The sequence below is a fragment of the Malaclemys terrapin genome, chromosome 10, assembly GCF_027887155.1.
Source record: "Malaclemys terrapin pileata isolate rMalTer1 chromosome 10, rMalTer1.hap1, whole genome shotgun sequence".
Taxonomy (NCBI): domain Eukaryota; kingdom Metazoa; phylum Chordata; order Testudines; family Emydidae; genus Malaclemys; species Malaclemys terrapin.
Genome location: NC_071514.1, coordinates 67,880,276 through 67,899,522, shown reverse-complemented (window position 1 = coordinate 67,899,522; position 19,247 = coordinate 67,880,276). Strand labels below are relative to the sequence as shown.

General features: G+C 37.2%; 1 protein-coding gene across 2 annotated transcripts in view; it reads right to left on the bottom strand.

Annotated features, from left to right (window-relative positions):
* Window positions 1-1,245: 1,245 nt before the first annotated feature.
* Window positions 1,246-19,247, bottom strand: part of GSPT1 (G1 to S phase transition 1) — a 37,527-nt gene continuing 19,525 nt past the window's right edge. For both annotated transcript variants that reach the window (XM_054041830.1, XM_054041831.1), the window contains exons 7-15: window positions 14,994-15,174; window positions 14,469-14,623; window positions 13,610-13,750; window positions 12,717-12,810; window positions 12,270-12,350; window positions 7,747-7,920; window positions 6,937-7,026; window positions 6,128-6,296; window positions 1,246-1,727 (exon numbers count right to left, since the gene is read on the bottom strand). In XM_054041830.1, the coding sequence (XP_053897805.1) occupies window positions 1,675-1,727; window positions 6,128-6,296; window positions 6,937-7,026; window positions 7,747-7,920; window positions 12,270-12,350; window positions 12,717-12,810; window positions 13,610-13,750; window positions 14,469-14,623; window positions 14,994-15,174 (1,138 nt within the window). In that variant the 3' untranslated portion in view covers window positions 1,246-1,674. The remainder of the gene's footprint in view (window positions 1,728-6,127; window positions 6,297-6,936; window positions 7,027-7,746; window positions 7,921-12,269; window positions 12,351-12,716; window positions 12,811-13,609; window positions 13,751-14,468; window positions 14,624-14,993; window positions 15,175-19,247) is intronic.

The window sequence follows — 19,247 nt, the reverse complement described above, 5'->3', positions numbered from 1 at the left end:
TATTTAAATTTCATGCATTACGGTAGCTACAAGTGTAATCATATGAAACTGAAGGACAATAACTTGCGCTGTCCATACAATGTAGCCTTAAGTGAAATGAATGGGAATTCCACAGTTACAAAGAAACAAGAAGGATAAAACTATTTAAAATTTTGAGTTCTGTAAACTGAAACAGTCATGTGACTGTCAGCTTCTGGGGAAGGCAAGGGCTCACCACTATTTAATTTTACAATTGCAAAATATTTAGTTTAAAGGAAAAGTATTCTGAAGAAGCTCTGAAGTTAACCTTTTAAACTAATAATGGAAATTGCCATTAATATGCATTTCTCTCATTTCCCATTCACCCTCTTTCACTTCATTCGAACCAGGATGGCAACAGGAGATAGTCCACTTTTACCTACAACTACGTAGGGTTTTAATATATTTAGCTCCTTCAAGTTGTATTGAGGAAGCTTAATTTTAAACTGCTTATGGCTTTACTTTCTCAAGAAAGCTCTTTACCAGTCTACACAAGCTTAAATTGGCTTGATATGCAATAATTTACAGACTGTACTTGATTCTGCACCTGCTAAATTTCAATATGTGCAAACACTTAGGGTCTTAAATAGTCCCTCCCCTCAGTTCAGACAGGTCTTTAAAACAGTAAGGATTATCCAGCCTTCTAACAGAGAATGAACTAAGTGACTTGTAGAACTGGCACTTTTTTAACTGGCCCAGTTTTCAGACAAAATCTAACTAATAAATACCAATATAGGCATTATTGCCACAATTACCATGTTTTTACAACTTCCATTGATTTACTGGTTGTTAGCATTTTCTGAAGGTAAGAATTTGATTATGCTGTACTTTTTATAAAGACACAGTATGTAATTCTAGCATTCAAAATCAACTTACTGTGTCTAAGAAATTATGTTAAGTCAACTTAGGTTTGCTGTAGATATAAACCAACATAAAGCTAATAAAGTAGTGCCACATTTGCAAAAAGGTATTTAATTTAAAGAATGCATTAAACAGTATTAGGATGGGGCAAAACGAATTCCTTTTATACAAACTTGGTCAATTGTCTAAGTACCTCATTTAAAACGGGGGGGGGGGGGAGGGAGGAGGGGGAAGGGGGAGGAAGAGAGCCGCTGAGGAGTTTAGAAAACTCCAAGTAATCATACTTGGAAAGTTAAAAAGCTAATGCAACAGTGTTACATCCAGATAAAAAACATTATTCAAAAGCAATTCCAATACCAAAAAGGATTTCAAATTGAATAGTTTATTAACATGGTAGTTGTCTTTGTAACATGTGTACACACACTCACACACTGAGTGATCTGCCTGGAAAAAAAGATGTCTTAATATGCCAGGGGAAATTAAACATTAAAAATCCTTTATATTTTCATAATTAAAGGCAATTATGTCCACATCACTTACAAAGCTATTGCCGAATCTTTGCAAGGAAGCAGAATTTGGGAGAAAAAAAACCTCTTTTTGGGAAATTCAACAGTGGCATAGCAGAGCTCTCAATATGAGAAAGCTGACATAATGTGGACCTTGGCTGTGAAATTTGTCTTTGCAAAATATGGGGAGAAGTTTATCAATGGGCAGAAAATAAGAAGGCGGTGTGAAGTAGGCTTTTGCAGAGTCAATCTTCCTCACAGTATTGTGCAGGGTCATCAAGAAAAATGCTTAGTCCTTCTCTGGAACCAGTTTCAGAACTTTTCCAATTGCAATGGTCTTACCTAAACCAAGGAGAAAGATGCTTGTGTTAGGTCTTTATTGGTGAACAATGCACTTATATCTAGAAGTGTGAAAGCTTCTAAAACATAGATTCCTCATGGTGTCACAGATAATTATATATTAGAGAAAATTACTTTTCATGACAAGAGTACAATAGTGTGTTGATGGGAGCAAAAGTGCCACTCTCTCACAGGAAAAATCAATGTAGATACAAAGAGTGAGATTGTTCTACATTCATCTGAATTTTTGCTTGCTAAGAGAGGCTTCATCATAAGTGCTTTAAGTTATGCTATTCCAACTTGTACAGGTTGAAGACACCATTCCTGCAAGTTCCATGTATTCCCTTGTCCTAAAATGTAAGAATTTAAGTAATCAATAAGGGACAGCTCTTAAAGAGCAAAAGCATGTTATTTCAGGAGGTAATTCCATAAGTTTTGTTATGGATGCATATAGCCAGAAGTCTAGAATGAATGGCAAAACAAAGATTGCCTCAAGTCATAATATTTTGTGACCATAAGGCATGTTTTGTCAGGTTAGTGAAAAGTTATTTGGGAATACCATTTTTTCCTTCTTGTTTGAAGTTCAACTAGCAGCTGCAGTATCAATGAGCTCCTGCACTCTGCTTCACTAGAAACACCTGCTTCAAGCTAAATGTATTTAAATAATGTGATCATAAGTCATTTTTACTTGACGGAGATGTCATGAGAAATCTTTGATGCACTAGTTTTTCTGTGCCAACAACTGGGTGGGGGAAAAGGGAACTACTTTTTAGTGTCTGATTCCAGCAAAGTTTGCAGAATATTATTAGGGCTGTCAAGCGCTTAAAAAAACTAATCACACTTAAATTAATCGTGATTAATCACGCTTAAAAAAATTAATTGCGATTAATTGTGCTGTTAAATAATAGAATACTTTTTATATAAATATTTTTGGATATTTTCACATTTTCAAATATATTGATTTCAATTACAACACAGAATACCACGTGTACAGTACTTTTTTTTTTAATTACAAGTATTTGCACTGTAAAAAAAAATAGTAATTTTCAATTCACTTAGATTTCACTACAGTACTTGTATTATCTTAAAAGTTGAACTTACAAATGTAGAATTATGTACAAAAAATAACTGCATTCAAAAATAAAAAACAATGTAAAAACTTAAGAGCCTACAAGTCTACTCAGTCCTACTTCTTATTCAGCCAATCGCTCAGACAAGTTTGTTTACATGTGCAGGAGATAATGCTGCCTGCTTCTTGTTCATAATATCACCTGAAAGTGAGAACGGGCGTTCGCATGGCACTGTTGTAGCTGGGGTTGCAAGATATTTACATGCCAGATGCGCTAAAGATTCATACGTCCCTTCATACTTCAACCACCATTCCAGAGGACATGCGTCCATGCTAATGGGTTCTGCTCGATAACAATCCAAAGCAGTGAGGACCAACTCATGTTCACTTTCATCATCTGAGTCAAATGCCACAAGCGGAAGTTTGATTTTCTTTTTTGGTGGTTCAGGTTCTGTAGTTTCCGCATTGGAGTGTTGCTCCTTTAAGACTTCTGAAAGCATGCTCTACACCCTGTCCCGAACAGATTTTGGAAGGCACTTCAGATTTTTAAATCTTGGGTCGAGTGCCATAGCTATCTTTAGAAATCTTACATTGGTACCTTCTTTGTCTTCTGTCAAATTTGCAGTGAAAGTGTTCTTAAAATGAACAACATGTGCTGGGTCATCATCCAAGATTGCTATAACATGAAATATATGGCAGAATGCAGGCAAAACACAGAGCAGGAGACATACAATTCTCCCCAATAAGTTCAGTCAAATTTAATTAACACATTTTTTTAAACAAGCATCACCAATATGGAAGCATGTCCTTTGGAATGTGGCCAAAGCATGAAGGGGCATACAAATGTTTAGCATATCTGGCACGTAAATATCTTGTGACGCCAGTTACAACAGTGCATTGTGAATGCCTGTTCTCACTTTCAGGTGACATTGTAAATAAGATGTGGGCAACATTATGTCCTGCACATATAAACAAACTTGTTTGTCTTAGCGATTGACTGAACAAGAGATAGGACTGAGTGAACTTGTAGGCTCTAAAGTTCTACCTTGTTTTGTTTTTGAGTGCAGTTATGGAACAAAAATAATCTAAATTTTTAAGTTGCGCTTTCACAATAAAGAGATTGCATTACAATACTTGTATGAGGTGAACTGAAAAATACTATTTCTTTTATCATTTTTACAGTGCAAATATTTGTAACAAAAATAATAGAGTACTGTACACTTTGTATTCTGTGTTGTAATTGAAATCAATATATTTGAAAATGTAGAAAAACATCCAAAATATTTAATAAATTTCAATTGGTATTCTATTGTTTAACAGTGTGATTAAAACTGCAATTAATCATGATTAATTTTTTTGAATTAATCGTGTGAGTTAACTGTGATTAAATCAACAGCCCTAAATATTATGCCTCACTTACAAGACCCAGGATTCATGTTCCTCGGTTTGATTCTCTTGACTATTAGAATCTAAAGCTGTTAACTTGGGTAGCTCATCATGAAACAACAATGGATTACAAGGGATATATCTGATGTCTTAATTATTGTAGAAGGAAAAAAAAAAAAAAAAAAAAAAAAAGAGTAGCGATTAAGAGCCAAACAGAATCATGCTGACCGGGTTAGTGAACAGTAGGGATCTGGCATAAACTAAAGCTGAAGCTACGGACAGTACATGGCTATTTCAACAGTTTGGGAAGATGGTGGAATCTCAGAACTCTAGTATGAACCTGCCTTTTTTGCTCACCAGTGATTAAATAGAATGGAAATCATGCTTTCAAGTCCATTTTTTGAAGTGACGCCAAGTGCTATCAGCTAGAAAGTGTTATGATTTCAGAACAGCCTGTTTTCCTTTTCAACTGAGAAAAATGTGGAAGATGGGAGAAACTCTCGGGAAACCATTTACTTTTCAACTAAGATGCAGTCAACTCCTGACAAGGGCATTATTCCAGAAAAAGCTAATACATCCAGAATTGCTGACATTTTAAGAGACCACATTTTCCTGCCTATCATTACATTTTATAAGTGGCTGCTTTTATAAAAAGCTGAGCAACAGCATATTCAACCAGTCTGATGAGAATACACGGCAAGTAAATAGGAAGAATGGGGATCTGTACTAACAGCCAACTCTTTGTATGTCCATAAGCATCTGAGACATATAGAAAATGGATGGACCCTTCGTGCTGCACACATCCTTTTCTCAGCTTTGAAAATTCAGACTTAAGGACTTGAATTAGAATTAATTTGCAAACTGGACATTAAATTAGGCTTGAATAAAGACTGGGAGGGGATGGGTCATTACACAAAGTAAAACCTATTTCCCCATGCTAATTTTTTCCCTCTCTACTGTTACACACCTTCTTGTCAACTGTTGGAAATGGGCCATCCTGATTATCACTAGAAAAGTTTTTTCTTCTCCTACTGATAACAACCCACCTTAACTGATTACTCTCGTTATAGTTAGTATGGTAACATCCATTTTTTCATGTCCTCTGTGTATATATAGATCTTCCTACTGTATTTTCCACTGCATGCATCCGATGAAGTGGGTTTTAGCCCACGAAAGCTTATGCTCAAATTTGTTAGTCTCTAAGGTGCCACAAATACTCCTCGTTCTTTTTGCTGATACAGACTAACATGGCTACCACTCTGAAACCTGTCACAATATTATTAGTCTCCCAAATTGGGCCTCAGATCTTGAGAAACATCCTGTATTCTTTAACTTTTCTGCACAGCAAGCAGGAGGCTCCCGGGAGCAGCTCTAAGGCAGAGGGCAGGAACAGCACACGGCAGTGGGATGGAGGGACAGCTGAACTGCCCAGAAATTGATAGCCTGCTGCACAGGGAACTTAGGGGAGCTCATAGGGGGATTGCCAGTCCACCTTGGTTCCAAGCCCCCACCAGCTAGCTCCAACGGGCTGCTCTTTGCAAGCAGTGGACAAAGCAGGGGCTGCCAATCAACATTATAAGGGAGCATTGTGCAACTTTAAATGAGCATGTTTTCTAATTGATCAGCAACGTAACAACGGGACAACATTAAGTGAGGAGTTACTGTATCTTTAGTATGCAATACTTGTGAATGCATTTCTGTTATTAGCAGCAGCCCTATTGTCTCCTCTCCATATACTGTACAATGGCATATCTATTTTGCAGCAGGAAGAATAAGGAACATTCTTCTACATAGAATTTTCTACTAAGTACTGCAGTTAGAAAAGGGACAGCTAGTATTTCCATTTCCAATTTCTCATTTCAGTGTTTGAGATTTCTTATTCTAAGTGTAATAAGATGGTGTATATATACACAGAAACAAACTTTAATAGTTGCACAAGTACTCTTACCCTCATCTCTTAAGGTAAAACGACCCATCTGAGGGAACTCTTTGAATGTCTCAAGGCAGATGGTTCCTGCTGTCCTTAAACGGGCAATGCATACTTGATCTTGTTTCACAAAACGTGGTCGTGTCTTACTTTTTTCTCCTGATTTTTTGTCTACCAAGCAGATTAAGGCCTGCACAAGAATGAGAAGTTTTAAATGTCAGCAAAACACAGTTCATTGACAATTATATTTTCCCTTCAGAAATAAAGCATCAGTATTCACCAAGCCTCTTTAAAACTACTGTCTACTTGAAATTTAGTCAATTTTGATAAGGTAACAGTGGTTTACCTAACACTTGCTCATGAGACACTCACCCCCACCAACTTCTATGATTTTACAATAAATTTTTTCTGCAAATACCCCTCTCCCTTGTTACTGCGGGAAAAACTACACAAATGGACTATACTTGGAATATAGTGCAACTGACATACAAAATGCTGTCAAATCCACAAGTAAACAAATTGAAAAAGGGAGAAAGATATCCCCCCCCCCCCCTTTTTGGTAGTTTTAGGAAGATATTCAGACCAAAGTGTGATAGTGGACCGTATCCTTTTATGATATCAAGTTTGAACAAACAGTAGCATTCAGAGCTCCCAAAGTGTTCATAACATGTATACATGATGCTTATTATTTGCTATGTTGTGTTAGTACACAAGGGTCCAATCTGGACTGGAGACCTGTTGTACTATTTTCTGTACAAACAATTGAATAAAAAGTTCCTGCTATGACCTGAATGCTTTAACTTAAACTTAAAGCATTAATATAAACTCACTGTTATCTCGACTTCTTCAATACAGGTATGAATGTGCAGCACCGCATTATAACCAGGGCAGATGATGGATTTGTGCTCAATTATCACTATCTGTAAAGTAATATAAGAAGTGTAATATAACTGCATTCCTCACATATTATATTCTAAAGAGGCAGAGACTAACCAGTTAAGGGTTAGCTATTACACATTTTTATCTAGAACTTCATATACGTGGCACGTCACATCACTGAATAAAACTTTTCAGAAGCAAAAGGCCAACCCCACACTCTTGTTAGGGGACCAGCAAAATCATAGAATATCAGGGTTGGAAGGGACCTCAGGAGGTCATCTAGTCCAACCCCCTGCTCAGAGCAGGACTAATCCCCAGACAGATTTTTGCCCCAGATCCCTAAATGGCCCCCTCAAGGATTGAACTCACAACCCTGGGTTTAGCAGGCCAATGCTCAAACCACTGAGCTAGCTCTCCCCCCAATGACTGAATGTCTTATAATACAGAAATATGCTTACTGAAAAATAACTGAGCTATAAGAAGGAAAATAGAATTTTGCTTTAAGATAAGGGATTTCTGAAACTTCAATTAGAATATTCACATTCAGAGAACATTTGTTCAAAGAACAAATGCAATTCACTCATGACTTTTTTAAGCAAGGATTTTAAATCTTGCATTAAGATTTATGAAATCACACAGTGGTCTTACAGCAGCTGTGAAATTTCTAACAAATTTCAAATGGTGTAGCCTTGTTTAGTGTCACTCACCATCATTAGATACAAGAACCAAGGAATTACAGAACTATATTTCAGCTAGTGTACCTGGGCATCAAATGTGCGTCCAGAATGACAAAGGTTATTAGGGTCACAGAGTATAAATCCTGGAAGGATCTCCTCCTCTTCAATTCCTTTCAGTCTAATCTTCAGGTTTTCACCTGGGGCTACAGCATCAGTTTCTACATCATCAGAAAGGATTCCAAGAACTTCCACGTTGTGCTTAAAGAAAGCGAGATTCAGGTTTTCTGTTTTACTTAACGCATCTCACACAAAAAAAAAAAATCACTAATACAAAAGAGTATATTAGACCTATACAGTTTGTCAGCTACATCTCTGCATTAGTTTAAATATGTTGCACTAGGTGTATTATTATTAGGACTGTCGATTAATCGCAGTTAACTCATGCAATTAACTCAAAAAAATTAATTGTGAATAATTGTAATTTTAAGTGCACTGTTAAACAATACCAATTGAAATTTATTAAATATTTGTGGATTTTTTTCTACATTTTCAAATATATGATTTCAATTACAACACTGAATACAAAATGTATAGTACTCACTTATTTTTGTTACAAATATTTGCACTGTAAAAATAACAGTATTTTTCAATTCACCTCATACAAGTACTGTAGTACAATCGTGAAAGTGCAATTTACAAATGTAGATTCTTTTTGTTACATGACTGCACTAAAAAAAACAAAAAAACAGTGCAAAACTTCAGAGCCTACAAGTCCACTCAGTCCTATTTCTCATTCAGCCAATCACTAAGACAAACAAGTTAGTTCACACTTACGGGAGATAATGCTGCCAACTTCTTATTTACAATGTCACCAGAAAGTGAGAACAGGATTCGCATGGCACTTTTGTAGCCAGCATTGCAAGTACCTATGTACCAGATATGCTAAACATTCATATGCCGCTTCATGCTTTGGCCACCATTCCAGTGGACATGCTTCCATGCTGATGATGCTTGTAAAAAAAATAATGCATTAAATTTGTGACTGAACTCTTTGGGGGAGAATTGTATGTCTCGATCTCTATTTTACCTACATTCTGCCATATATTTCATGTTCTAGTAGTCTTGGATGAGGGCTCAAAACATGTTCATTTTAAGAACGCTTTCGCTGCAGATTTGACAAAACATGAAGGTACAATGTGAGATTTCTAAAGACAGCTATGGCACTCGACCCAAGATTTAAGAATCTGAAGTGCCTTCCAAAATCTGATCGGGACGGGGTGTGGAGCATGCTTCCAGAAGTCTTAAAAGAGCAACACTCCGATGCGAAAACTACAGAATCCAAACAACCAAAGAAGAAAATCAACCTTCTGCTGGTGGCATTTGACTCAGATGATGAAAATGAACATGTGTCGGTCCACACTGCTTTGGATGGTTATTGAGCAGAACCTGTCATCAACATGGATGCATGTCCTCTGGAATGGTGGTTGAAGCACGAAGGTACATATGAATCTGGGATGTAAATACCTTGCGACACCGGCTACAACAGTGCTATGTGAACCCCTGTTCTCAGTTTCAGGCGACATTGTGAACAAGAAGCAGGCAGCATTATCTCCTGCAAACGTAAACAAAATTATTTGAGCGATTGGCTGAACATTAAGTAGGACTGAGAGGACTTGTAGGCTCTAAAGTTTTAATTTATTTTAATTTTTGATTGCAGTTATTTTTTGTACATAATTCTACATTTTTAAGTTCAACTTTCATGATAAATAGATTGCACCACAGTACTTGTATGAGGTGAATTGAAAAATACTATACATTTTTTTTACAGTGCAAATATTTGTAATAAAAATAAATGTAAAGTGAGCACTGCACACTTCATATTCTGTTATAATTGAAATCAATATATTGGAAAATATTTAAATAAATGATATTCTTTTATTTTTTAACAATGCGATTAATCGCACGCTTAAACGCTTAATTGCTTGACAGCCCTAATTTTTATTATAATGCATTATAATTCACAATTGTATGAAAAACTTGAGCAGAGAAGGAAATTTCCTGGTATCACTTAGTTATTAAAATATAATCTAGCACTTTTGTTCTGTCCAATATTCCAATTTATACAACATTATGATACATTGTATTTTAAATGTTAGTCTAGAGCAAGTTTCAAAAGGCTTCCTCACAGCAAAAGGCACATACATTTATGGAGATCATAAGCAAGAGGTAAGTCTCATCCACTTTGGGGAGTGTATACTGTGGTGTTATAAATATGTATTACATTAAATATGTATTTTTTAAAAATATTAGAACCAGAACTAGTCCACGTGTCCACAACAGTCAAGTTTTAAATTTCGAGAACTTTATATTCAAAAGATGAAAAGCAAGTATGTGCCAAGGTTACATTTTTAAAACGTACCCTTTGAGCACTCTGATAAAAGGAATAATATGTCAGAATAAACGAGTGAAGTGATTTTGTTTGCAGATCATATGAGAAGATTTTGTAGAGCTTCCTAAGCAGATGAATATAAATCAGGATGCAGGTTTATGAATACTCTCAATCAAAACATCATATAATCTAATTTATTGACATCCCTTTACACCATAGTCTGTCCTTTGGTCTCATGACTTCACTCACCAGTAAGGACCAGTGGGGAAGAATTAGATTAATTTGAAAAAGAGTAGGGGGGGGGGGGGGGGAAGATTCATCCTACCCCTCCCGCCCCCAAAGAGTAAAAGGGTTACTACTGTTCACTTTTGTAAGGTTTTAACTCACTACTGCTACTAACAGAAGTGCATGTCATCTGAAGTGTAAAAGGACTTATTGAAATATACATATTTTATGTTTATGGTAACCTGCTAAAGGCATTTGCAACTTCTCAAGCACTCCCTACTAATTCTCCTACAGAGTTACATGGGTGTCTGTCTGTCAGTAGTAGTAGTGTCAAACAGTTTTGTGATGAAAAGGAAATAGCTACTTAAGTCAAAAAGTACAAGCTCATCTGAGAATTGCATCTCAAATTAGTTCTTTAAATTGTTGAGTCTTCTTCCTTTTTCCCCCTGGGGAAATAATTGCGCAAGTTCCATGGAAGATGTATTTTAAAACAATATTTTCTAAACCACTTGCAAATAAGAAATGCCAGGTATAATTTTCACCAAAATAGGCAAATTAAGTTTTAACAAGAAAAATATTCTGTTACTAATGCATTTAACCCTTATGGAACTTTCCCCCTACATGTTGATAAACTTGTCTTTTACTCAAATTTCAGGAGCAATTATTTTGTTCAGTGCTGTGATGATTCATTTCTTTAGTCACTATACCAGTAGAACAAATGCTGGTAATTTGAGCCCTAATATAGATCTAACTGGCTCTCCATACCCTAAATTAAGGTGGACTGGACATCAAATAGAGTAGAGGTTACTATGCAAGATAACTTTTGGAGACAGTGTCGGAAAATTTCTTTTTATCTTGGAATCTTAATTCAGGTATAGACAGACTGTCAAAAACAAATATGATGCAACCTTCAAGACCTTTGACATTAGATTACAGAATCTACTTTTAATCACACTACTGGATACTATTCATCAGATGGTAGCAACACAAAGCTAGCTCCTTTGTAATCTCAATTTTTAAATCTTTAATGCCCTATACTATTAACTTGCAGCTGCTAATTTTCCAGAAGAGGTGACATGGAAATCAGTCTAAGCAACAATGCATTTTGCATAAAGAAATGTCAGTTTCCAGCGTACAAGAGATTCATCTTATGTTCTGGCATGAATGCTGAGACACCCTTAATTTTCACTGACAGTCTGTTGGAACAGAAAAGGTAAAGGAATTCTCTACTTAAGCCAATAAAAATAACATATACCTCAGCTTATATCCTTAGAATTTGTTCCATTCTCACTTGAAAACGGATATAGTGTGCGAGGAAGGCGGTGACTAACTCCCAGCAGAAAAAGGATTCAACTAGGCAAACATACCTATTGCAAAGCAAACTAAGGCTCAAATCATAGAGGGAATCATAGAATACCAGGGTTGGAAGGGATCTCAGGAGGTCATCTAGTTCACCCCCCTGCTTGAAGCAGGACCAATCCCCAGATAGATTTTTGCCTCAGATCCCTAAATGGCCCCCTCAAGGATTGAACTCACAACCCTGGGTTTAGCAGGCCAATGGATAAGCCAGACTGATTTGATGACCCAAGGGTTACTGGAGTTTAGCGATGAAGTGCAATTCTACTTTTGAATGCTGAGGAAATCAAAGACATACTCAACATCCAGAAAAAAAGTTAACTGCTAAACTAAGATATTACGCACTGATGTTTTCTCCCATACATTTTACAAGTTTCCACCAAACACCTGTCAGGGATGGTCTAGATAATACTAGGTCCTGCCAGGAGTGCAGGGGACTGATGACCTCTTGAGGACCCTTCCAGTCCTATGATTTTAAAACATGGAATATTTTCAGAGGCAGTTATATAAAGCAGAATCCTGTTTGACACAGTGTCATATACGGAAGCTCTTAGTTCTGATCAAATTACTTACTGTAAACCAAGTTGATTATAGCCTTAGAAACTTCTTAAATATGGAAGGTGAAAACTTGCCATACCTTGTTTGGCATCATCACAAGTTGCTGTCCTTTGCAAATAGAGCCTGATTCCAGCTTTCCCAGGACCACAGTGCCCATATCCTTTGTAAAAAACAGAAACACTGTTTAAAAGCTTATTTTTCTTAAAATAATGCTGTGTTTTACTGTTTAATCATAAATGTAGTCAACGCAGATACATCAATTGATATATCAAGTGATGTTGCATTATTGCATCTAAGTTAGTATTTTCCAATGAGAAAAACATCTAAAGCATGAAATGGTGAGCATAAGAACATATTTAAAAGCAAATGTCACCCTTTTCAGTCAATCCAGTATATCAAAAGGTAAATGACACAATGCCCACCACATTTAAGACAGAACTATGGGAATCCTTTGAAAATAAAGTAAGACTGGGCCATCTATTTGAAGGTAACATAACTAATTTCAAATCCTAGTTTCATTTTGTACCTTATATTTATCCACAATTGGCAGCCTGATTGGTCCATCAACTGAACGGTTGAAGTTTGGCAAATTATCCAGATACGGAATAAATGGTAACCCGCTAAAAGGAGTAAAAATATTTATTTAAATAAACATTTCACTTAGTTTAAAGTTTAGCCGAACTGTATGGCTTATTCATTACAAATCAAGGAAAGGATTTCAGCCACACACAGCAAAGGGAAATAACTTTAACCTCTAAACAATGAAATCCTTAACAGATCAAAAGTGGTTATACTGCTTACATTCACACCATTTAATTTTAAAACCACATTACAAGCATTTTTTAGAACAGTTCATTAGTCCATTGAGACTCTTGCTAGATATGCTAAATCTGTTCCAGGCGCGTGAACATAATAGGCTAGTTTTCAGAGTGGTTTTCATTAACATGGTTTAATTGCCTTGAGCCATATCAGCAAACATAGCATTAAATGGCTATGAGCCATGTTCACAATCTTATTCAGGTTCTATACAGACTATTCACATCAAACTGTTTTTCACCCTAGCCACACACCCAACGTGAAATCACTGGAAAATTCAAGTGGCAGTACAGCACTTTCAAGACCTCACAAGGCAAAGAAAATACTGTTATGGTCTGTGGTAACCTAACTCAACATACAACAGAAATAGTGCTTTTGTAGCGAATTTCTTCAACAGTGCTCAAATGCTTCTGCTTTACTTCTTGGTCATATTGTTTTCTATTGCCTTTGCAATGACAGTCTTCCCTCACGTATATGTTAGTCAATCATATTGGATCTGACTACAAGATACAAACCTATACTTCCACCTAGCTGTACTATAGTACTGCCTATTAATGAACTATTACTATGTCCCCAACATGTTAACAACACTAAGTTACTTACATATACCAAGGACAGAAATCCGATTGCTCTTTAAGGTTTGCTCCAGTCAGTCCCGAGCAGGGCATAAAATGAATATCTTTTTTGGGATTGAAGCCAACTTTCTTCAAAAATGGCACCAGCTTCTCTTTACATTCTTCATATCTATTAAAAATTGGCATGCAGCTCAATCATGCTAGATTAAGAAATTCCAGTAAAGTTCTATTTTTCTATTTGAAATCTAGTATTACAATAAAAATTCAAAAGAAAACTTGCTGATTAGATCAATATTCTGGATTTGATCAAGTTTACTGGAAGTGACTTGCCAATCAATTTGCCACATGCAGCTACTTCAGCAATGTGTGCTTAATGCCCCTCCCCCCCCAAACAAGCTGAGGGATAAGAAAGAAAGTTTAACATAAATTTGCTGAATGCCCTCTTAGCTTAGTTACTGGAGTTATTCAAATTATTGTTGAAGTAGATGAAAGTCTCGCAAACTGCATTTAACTAACTAGGGAGAGGAGTGAGTGAGTGAGACAGAGAGAGAGAGAGAGAGAGAGAGAGAGAGAGAGAGAGAGAGATTGATTTGCTCTAAATTCCTTGAAACTTGGAAAGTTTTCCTAACTCTCAATTGATATTAGAGCTTGTGGCTTTATTAGACATACATACACAACAAACTGTTAAAATACATAATTATCTACTTTCCAGTAGCTGCTCTGTAGATTATGCTTGTATTCTTAGGCCCACCATCCTTCCAGCCAAGGATCAAATGAGGCTTTGGCAAAAAACAGCACTAACTGTAAACTACTGTAGCTTGTAGTTCAGCTATAATTAATTACATGAAAATATTTAAAAATATTTTTTACTTCATAGAAACACTCACCTTTCGTTACTCCAGTTCACAGTTGGATCATCCATTTTATTAATAAGAACTATTAAATGTTTTACACCTGCTGTTTTTGCTAACATGGCATGTTCTCTTGTTTGTCCCCCTTTTTCAAATCCAGTTTCAAACTCTCCTTTTCTTGCAGAAATAACCTAAATTTTAAAAAAGTGTTAAGTATTTAAAAAAAAACAACTTAAGAATTAGAATTATTCTCAGTTATTCTGCAATTAAATCAAAGGACAATACATGATTTACAGCCTTATATTCAATAATGCAATAAACCCTGAACACACAAACATCACCACAATCTAACTCTCAAAACCATTTAACAGTGTTGACATTAGAAGCTGGGTTACAGTGTACCTATCAGAACTGAATTACATACAAATATTACTAGATTGCTACATTAAGATTTGAAAATTTCAGAGACGACAACTGACGAGATATTCTTATATATGTAATTCTGATCTAGCTATTTGTAGCAATACCATTATGTGTAGATGTCCAATTTGTTTTTCTTACCAACACAGCCAGATCAGCTTGAGAAGCCCCGCCAATCATATTTGGAACAAAGCTCTTATGCCCTGGGGCATCTAGGATTGTGAAGTGTTTCTTCTCTGTTTCAAAATAGGCACGGCCCACTTCTACTGTTTTACCTTTGTCTCGTTCTTCTTGATTTGTGTCTAAGGCCCAAGACAGGTACCTGCAAAAATACATTATTCTAGTTCTGCATTAATATTTACTACACTAATATTTCGGTTTTCTTAAAGACTGTTTTTCATATACAATGTTTTAAACTGCCTCAACAACACTGACAACTTTATAAGCATTTCTAAGATTGTGGCAGATAGACTTAAAATTTTGTACAGACAGGTGGACACCCTTATAGGGCTAAATCATTACTACTACTACATATATAGCACTAAGCTAATTCTACCTCTGCGATGGCTAAGAAGATACTGTCATTCCAAACCCTTACTTTGATAACTTAATTCCCCGAAGTTACGTTTTGAGCACATACATGCACTTCATGCTTCTCCTCAGCTTAGAGATAAATTGCTATCTGAAGAAACTCCAATAGATTAATAGTCCACTTGATAATGGAAAAAAAGTTTCAATGTTTTCTGCCTTTTATGCACAGATAACAAAACTGCTTTTGACCTGGCACATACCATCCTTCCTAGAGAATGTGTGCTTTGTTAAGTTTAAAAAAAGTTAGTTATTAACTATGACCTTATGGCATCAAAACAATTACAGGAAGAAGTTTGATGGTTTTAGTGCCTAGGTTTTCAATTTTTGCCCACTCGGGTGCTCACTGCTCTTAGGCACAATTTCAAATAGACGTGCAATTCTGTGCACTCTTTCATATACATGCTCTTCTAGGCATTCAAATGTGATTGCCAGTGCAGAATCAAATAAATTTACCTTTGCTTCAACTTTCTTTCACACTCACCACCCACTCTACTTCCAAGTCCCCAAAATTGTTGTCACAATATCAAAACAGATTTCACATGACTGGAAGTTCAGTTACTCTTTCCAATGCCTCAATTAATATCTTAATCCTTTAATGCTAACACCAGGTTGGTATACAATATTCCACATGACAGACAGGAACAGAGTTAAAATTGCTATGACAACTGTAATTCTCTATTTTCTAACTTTTTCCATCATAATTTCATATTATTGATTTATTGGTAAAGGATGGAAGAGTGTGTTGACCCAAACTTGGTCATGCAATTATAAAGTCCTTGTTTCAATAGGGAATCTGATAGTTTCAAATAAAGGTCTATTTGGTAAAGGTAAAGGAAGAAAACATGTTGTGTCAAAGGTTCAAGCTGTAGAGACAGTTGTTTCTTCAATAATAGTCCCTATTTACTACCTGTATTATATGTGGGTGAAACCTTGTCTTGGATATAAGGCAGATCTGATGCCTTCTAGGAAGAACAGAAACTAACACACACACCCCCCAAAAAAACCCAAAAACCAAACAAAAAAAGACCACCAGTTTTGAGACCCAAACCTGAGTTCACCCCAAGTAATTGGCGTGCCATAGCATGCAGCAGGACTTGCTAGGATCTCCTACTATTCCCCTTTCAATAAACAAATTGAAAGTTATTTTCTTGGCAGAAAGAGGAGACATCCTTTGCCATCTGAAAACAACATTTCATGATCTCCCAAGGAGGCATACTACAGGAAGCCAGATCATGCTTCTGAATCAGTTTTCTAGATCTCAAAGGTGAGTGTGTAAACATGGATTCAAGCTTTTTTGGGGGGGAGGGGGGGGAGCGGGGGAGGGGAGAGGAAGGGAGGGAGGGATGTGGAAAAGACAGGTACTTACTTACCTGGATTGTAACTGTTTGAGATTTGGGTGCAGACATGTATTCTACTTCAGCTTTGGTACGCCAGGCATGCACAACCTGAGTAGCACACACATCTGCACCCACATCTCGAAAAACAGCAATTACAATACAAGTAAACGTTTTTCTTCTTCAAATGGTGGCAGATGTATATTCCACTCAGGTGACTCACAAGCAGTTTCACTAGGCAGTGAACAATGACTGCAGAACTTCTGTCGCAAAGTTTGCATCTGACCTAGATGATGTGGTAATAGCATAATGTTTGGTAAAAGTATGCACGGCAGACCATTGAGCATCCCTACAAATGTCCAATATTGAAGCATAACTGAGAAATGAGATCGATGTCACCTGGGCTCTCATCGAATGAGCCTGTAATGTCTGTGGGGTGTAGCCTGAGCTACTCCAAAAGCCATGGTCTGGAAACCATCGGCATGGAGATCGGCTGACTTTTCATCCAACCCGCATAGGAGACAAAAAAATATTTGAGGTGGTGAAGTAAATGGTTTAGTGCTTTCCAGATAGATGTGCAGTGGTGCTTGGCATTCTAACATATAGAGATACTGCTCATCTGCATTTGAGTGTGGCTTAGGAAAGTAAATAGTCAAATAAATAACCCGATTAAGGTGAAACTATGAAATCACCTTAGCCAAAACTTTGGATGTGGTTTTAAGGACACTATCTTTGAAAAACTGACTATAGAGAGGTTTGTAATTTGCTGGATTTCTTGCAGATGTTATAGCCACAAGAGTGTCTCCCGTTTCCCAAAAGATAGGCTATGAGTAGGTTGTCATCAGGTCAAATGGAGGAACCATTAGGGGGCTAGCACAGTATTAGAGTCCCACAATGGGTTCATTTCCTTCACAGGAAGAAACAGGGAGACTACACCTTTCAGAAATCTCACTGCCATGAAGTTTAAGAAAAGCAATTTTCCTTGGAACGGAGGATGGAACTGCCAAGTGAACCCTCGAATGAGCTAAGAGCCAGACCCAAAGGACTTTAAATGTAAAGGATAGTCCAAAATGTCCTGAACATGAGCCAACATGGGCTGAATTCCCTTAGGTATCAACCAAACCGAAAAATGCATCAACTTAGCCAAAGAAGTAGATCTAATAGATACTTTTCTACTATTAAGCAGGATCTTCTGAATATTACCCTTCTTTCTCCTCTAGCCATGTACCAGCCATGTCGTGAGGTGTAGATTACTCAGTGCCAAATGAACAACCTAGCCATGGTACTGAAATAGGTCAGAAGGAGAGGAAGAGATTTGGGTGGTTGAACAGACAAATTGAGAAAGTTGGAGAATCAACGTAGTGTGCTGGCTTGGCCAAGACAAAGTATGAATTGGTCCACCTCCAGTTTGAGGATAATATGAAAGGAGTATGGAGAAAGGCATACATCAGGTGCATTCCCCAGTACAGATGGAAGGCATTGGTTAGAGATCTTGCACCAAGTCCCCTCGGGAACCAAACTGACGGCTCTTCTTGTTGTCCTTTGTTGCACCTAGGTTGATCAAAGGGATTCCTCACCATGCTGCTCTTTAGAGACCAGTTGTGATTTCTGGAGAAAGTCCCGCTGAGATGGTCAGCCAACTGGTTTTGAGAGCCCGGTAAGCACGCTACTGTGGGCACAATGTCTTCCTTGATGCAGAAATGCCAAAAATGTATTGCTTCCTGACAAAGTTGGTTGGAGTAGGCTCCTCCCTGCTTCTTCACATAACACACTGCAATGGTATTGTTGGTGAGTATGTGAACCATTGCTTCCCTCATCAGATCCCGGAAGGCACTGTAAATGACTTGAAACTACACTACTTTGATATAACATGATGCTTTCTGCCCTGACCACAAACTCAACCTTTAACATTCCTAGATGATGTCCACAATATGTGGGGGAGCATCAGTGACTACAGTTCTGGTTGGCAGAGGATGGGCAAAATGAATAATACCCTGGTCCACATTGTTCTGTTTTTCCCACCACTGTAGAGTGTCCAGTATCTCTGGAGGCCCTCAGACAAGTCTTCCCTATGACAGGCAGCTCAAGACCGACCAACTTCAACCATGACTGAAGAGGATGAAGACAACTTCACATGTTGAACCACGTAACTAACTTCAGGCATACACGGACCATGGTCAGATGAGACTGGAGATCCAGACAACGAACTGAACTATTTGCAATCGCACATGTGGGAGAAAAGCCCTCAAATTCATAGTCTAGTAGGCCCCACGGAACTCGATTTCTGAGTTGGAGTCAAAGTCAACCCCAATCAATCGAAGAGGTCCAGTGTAAACTGAGGACTTGTTCCTCAGAAAAGCCTTTCACTAGCCAATCGTCTAGGTACAGGAAGATATGAATTCCCCTTCTTCTGAGATAGGCTGCTGTTACCATAGTCATGCATTTGGTAAAGATGCACAAGGGTGACAAT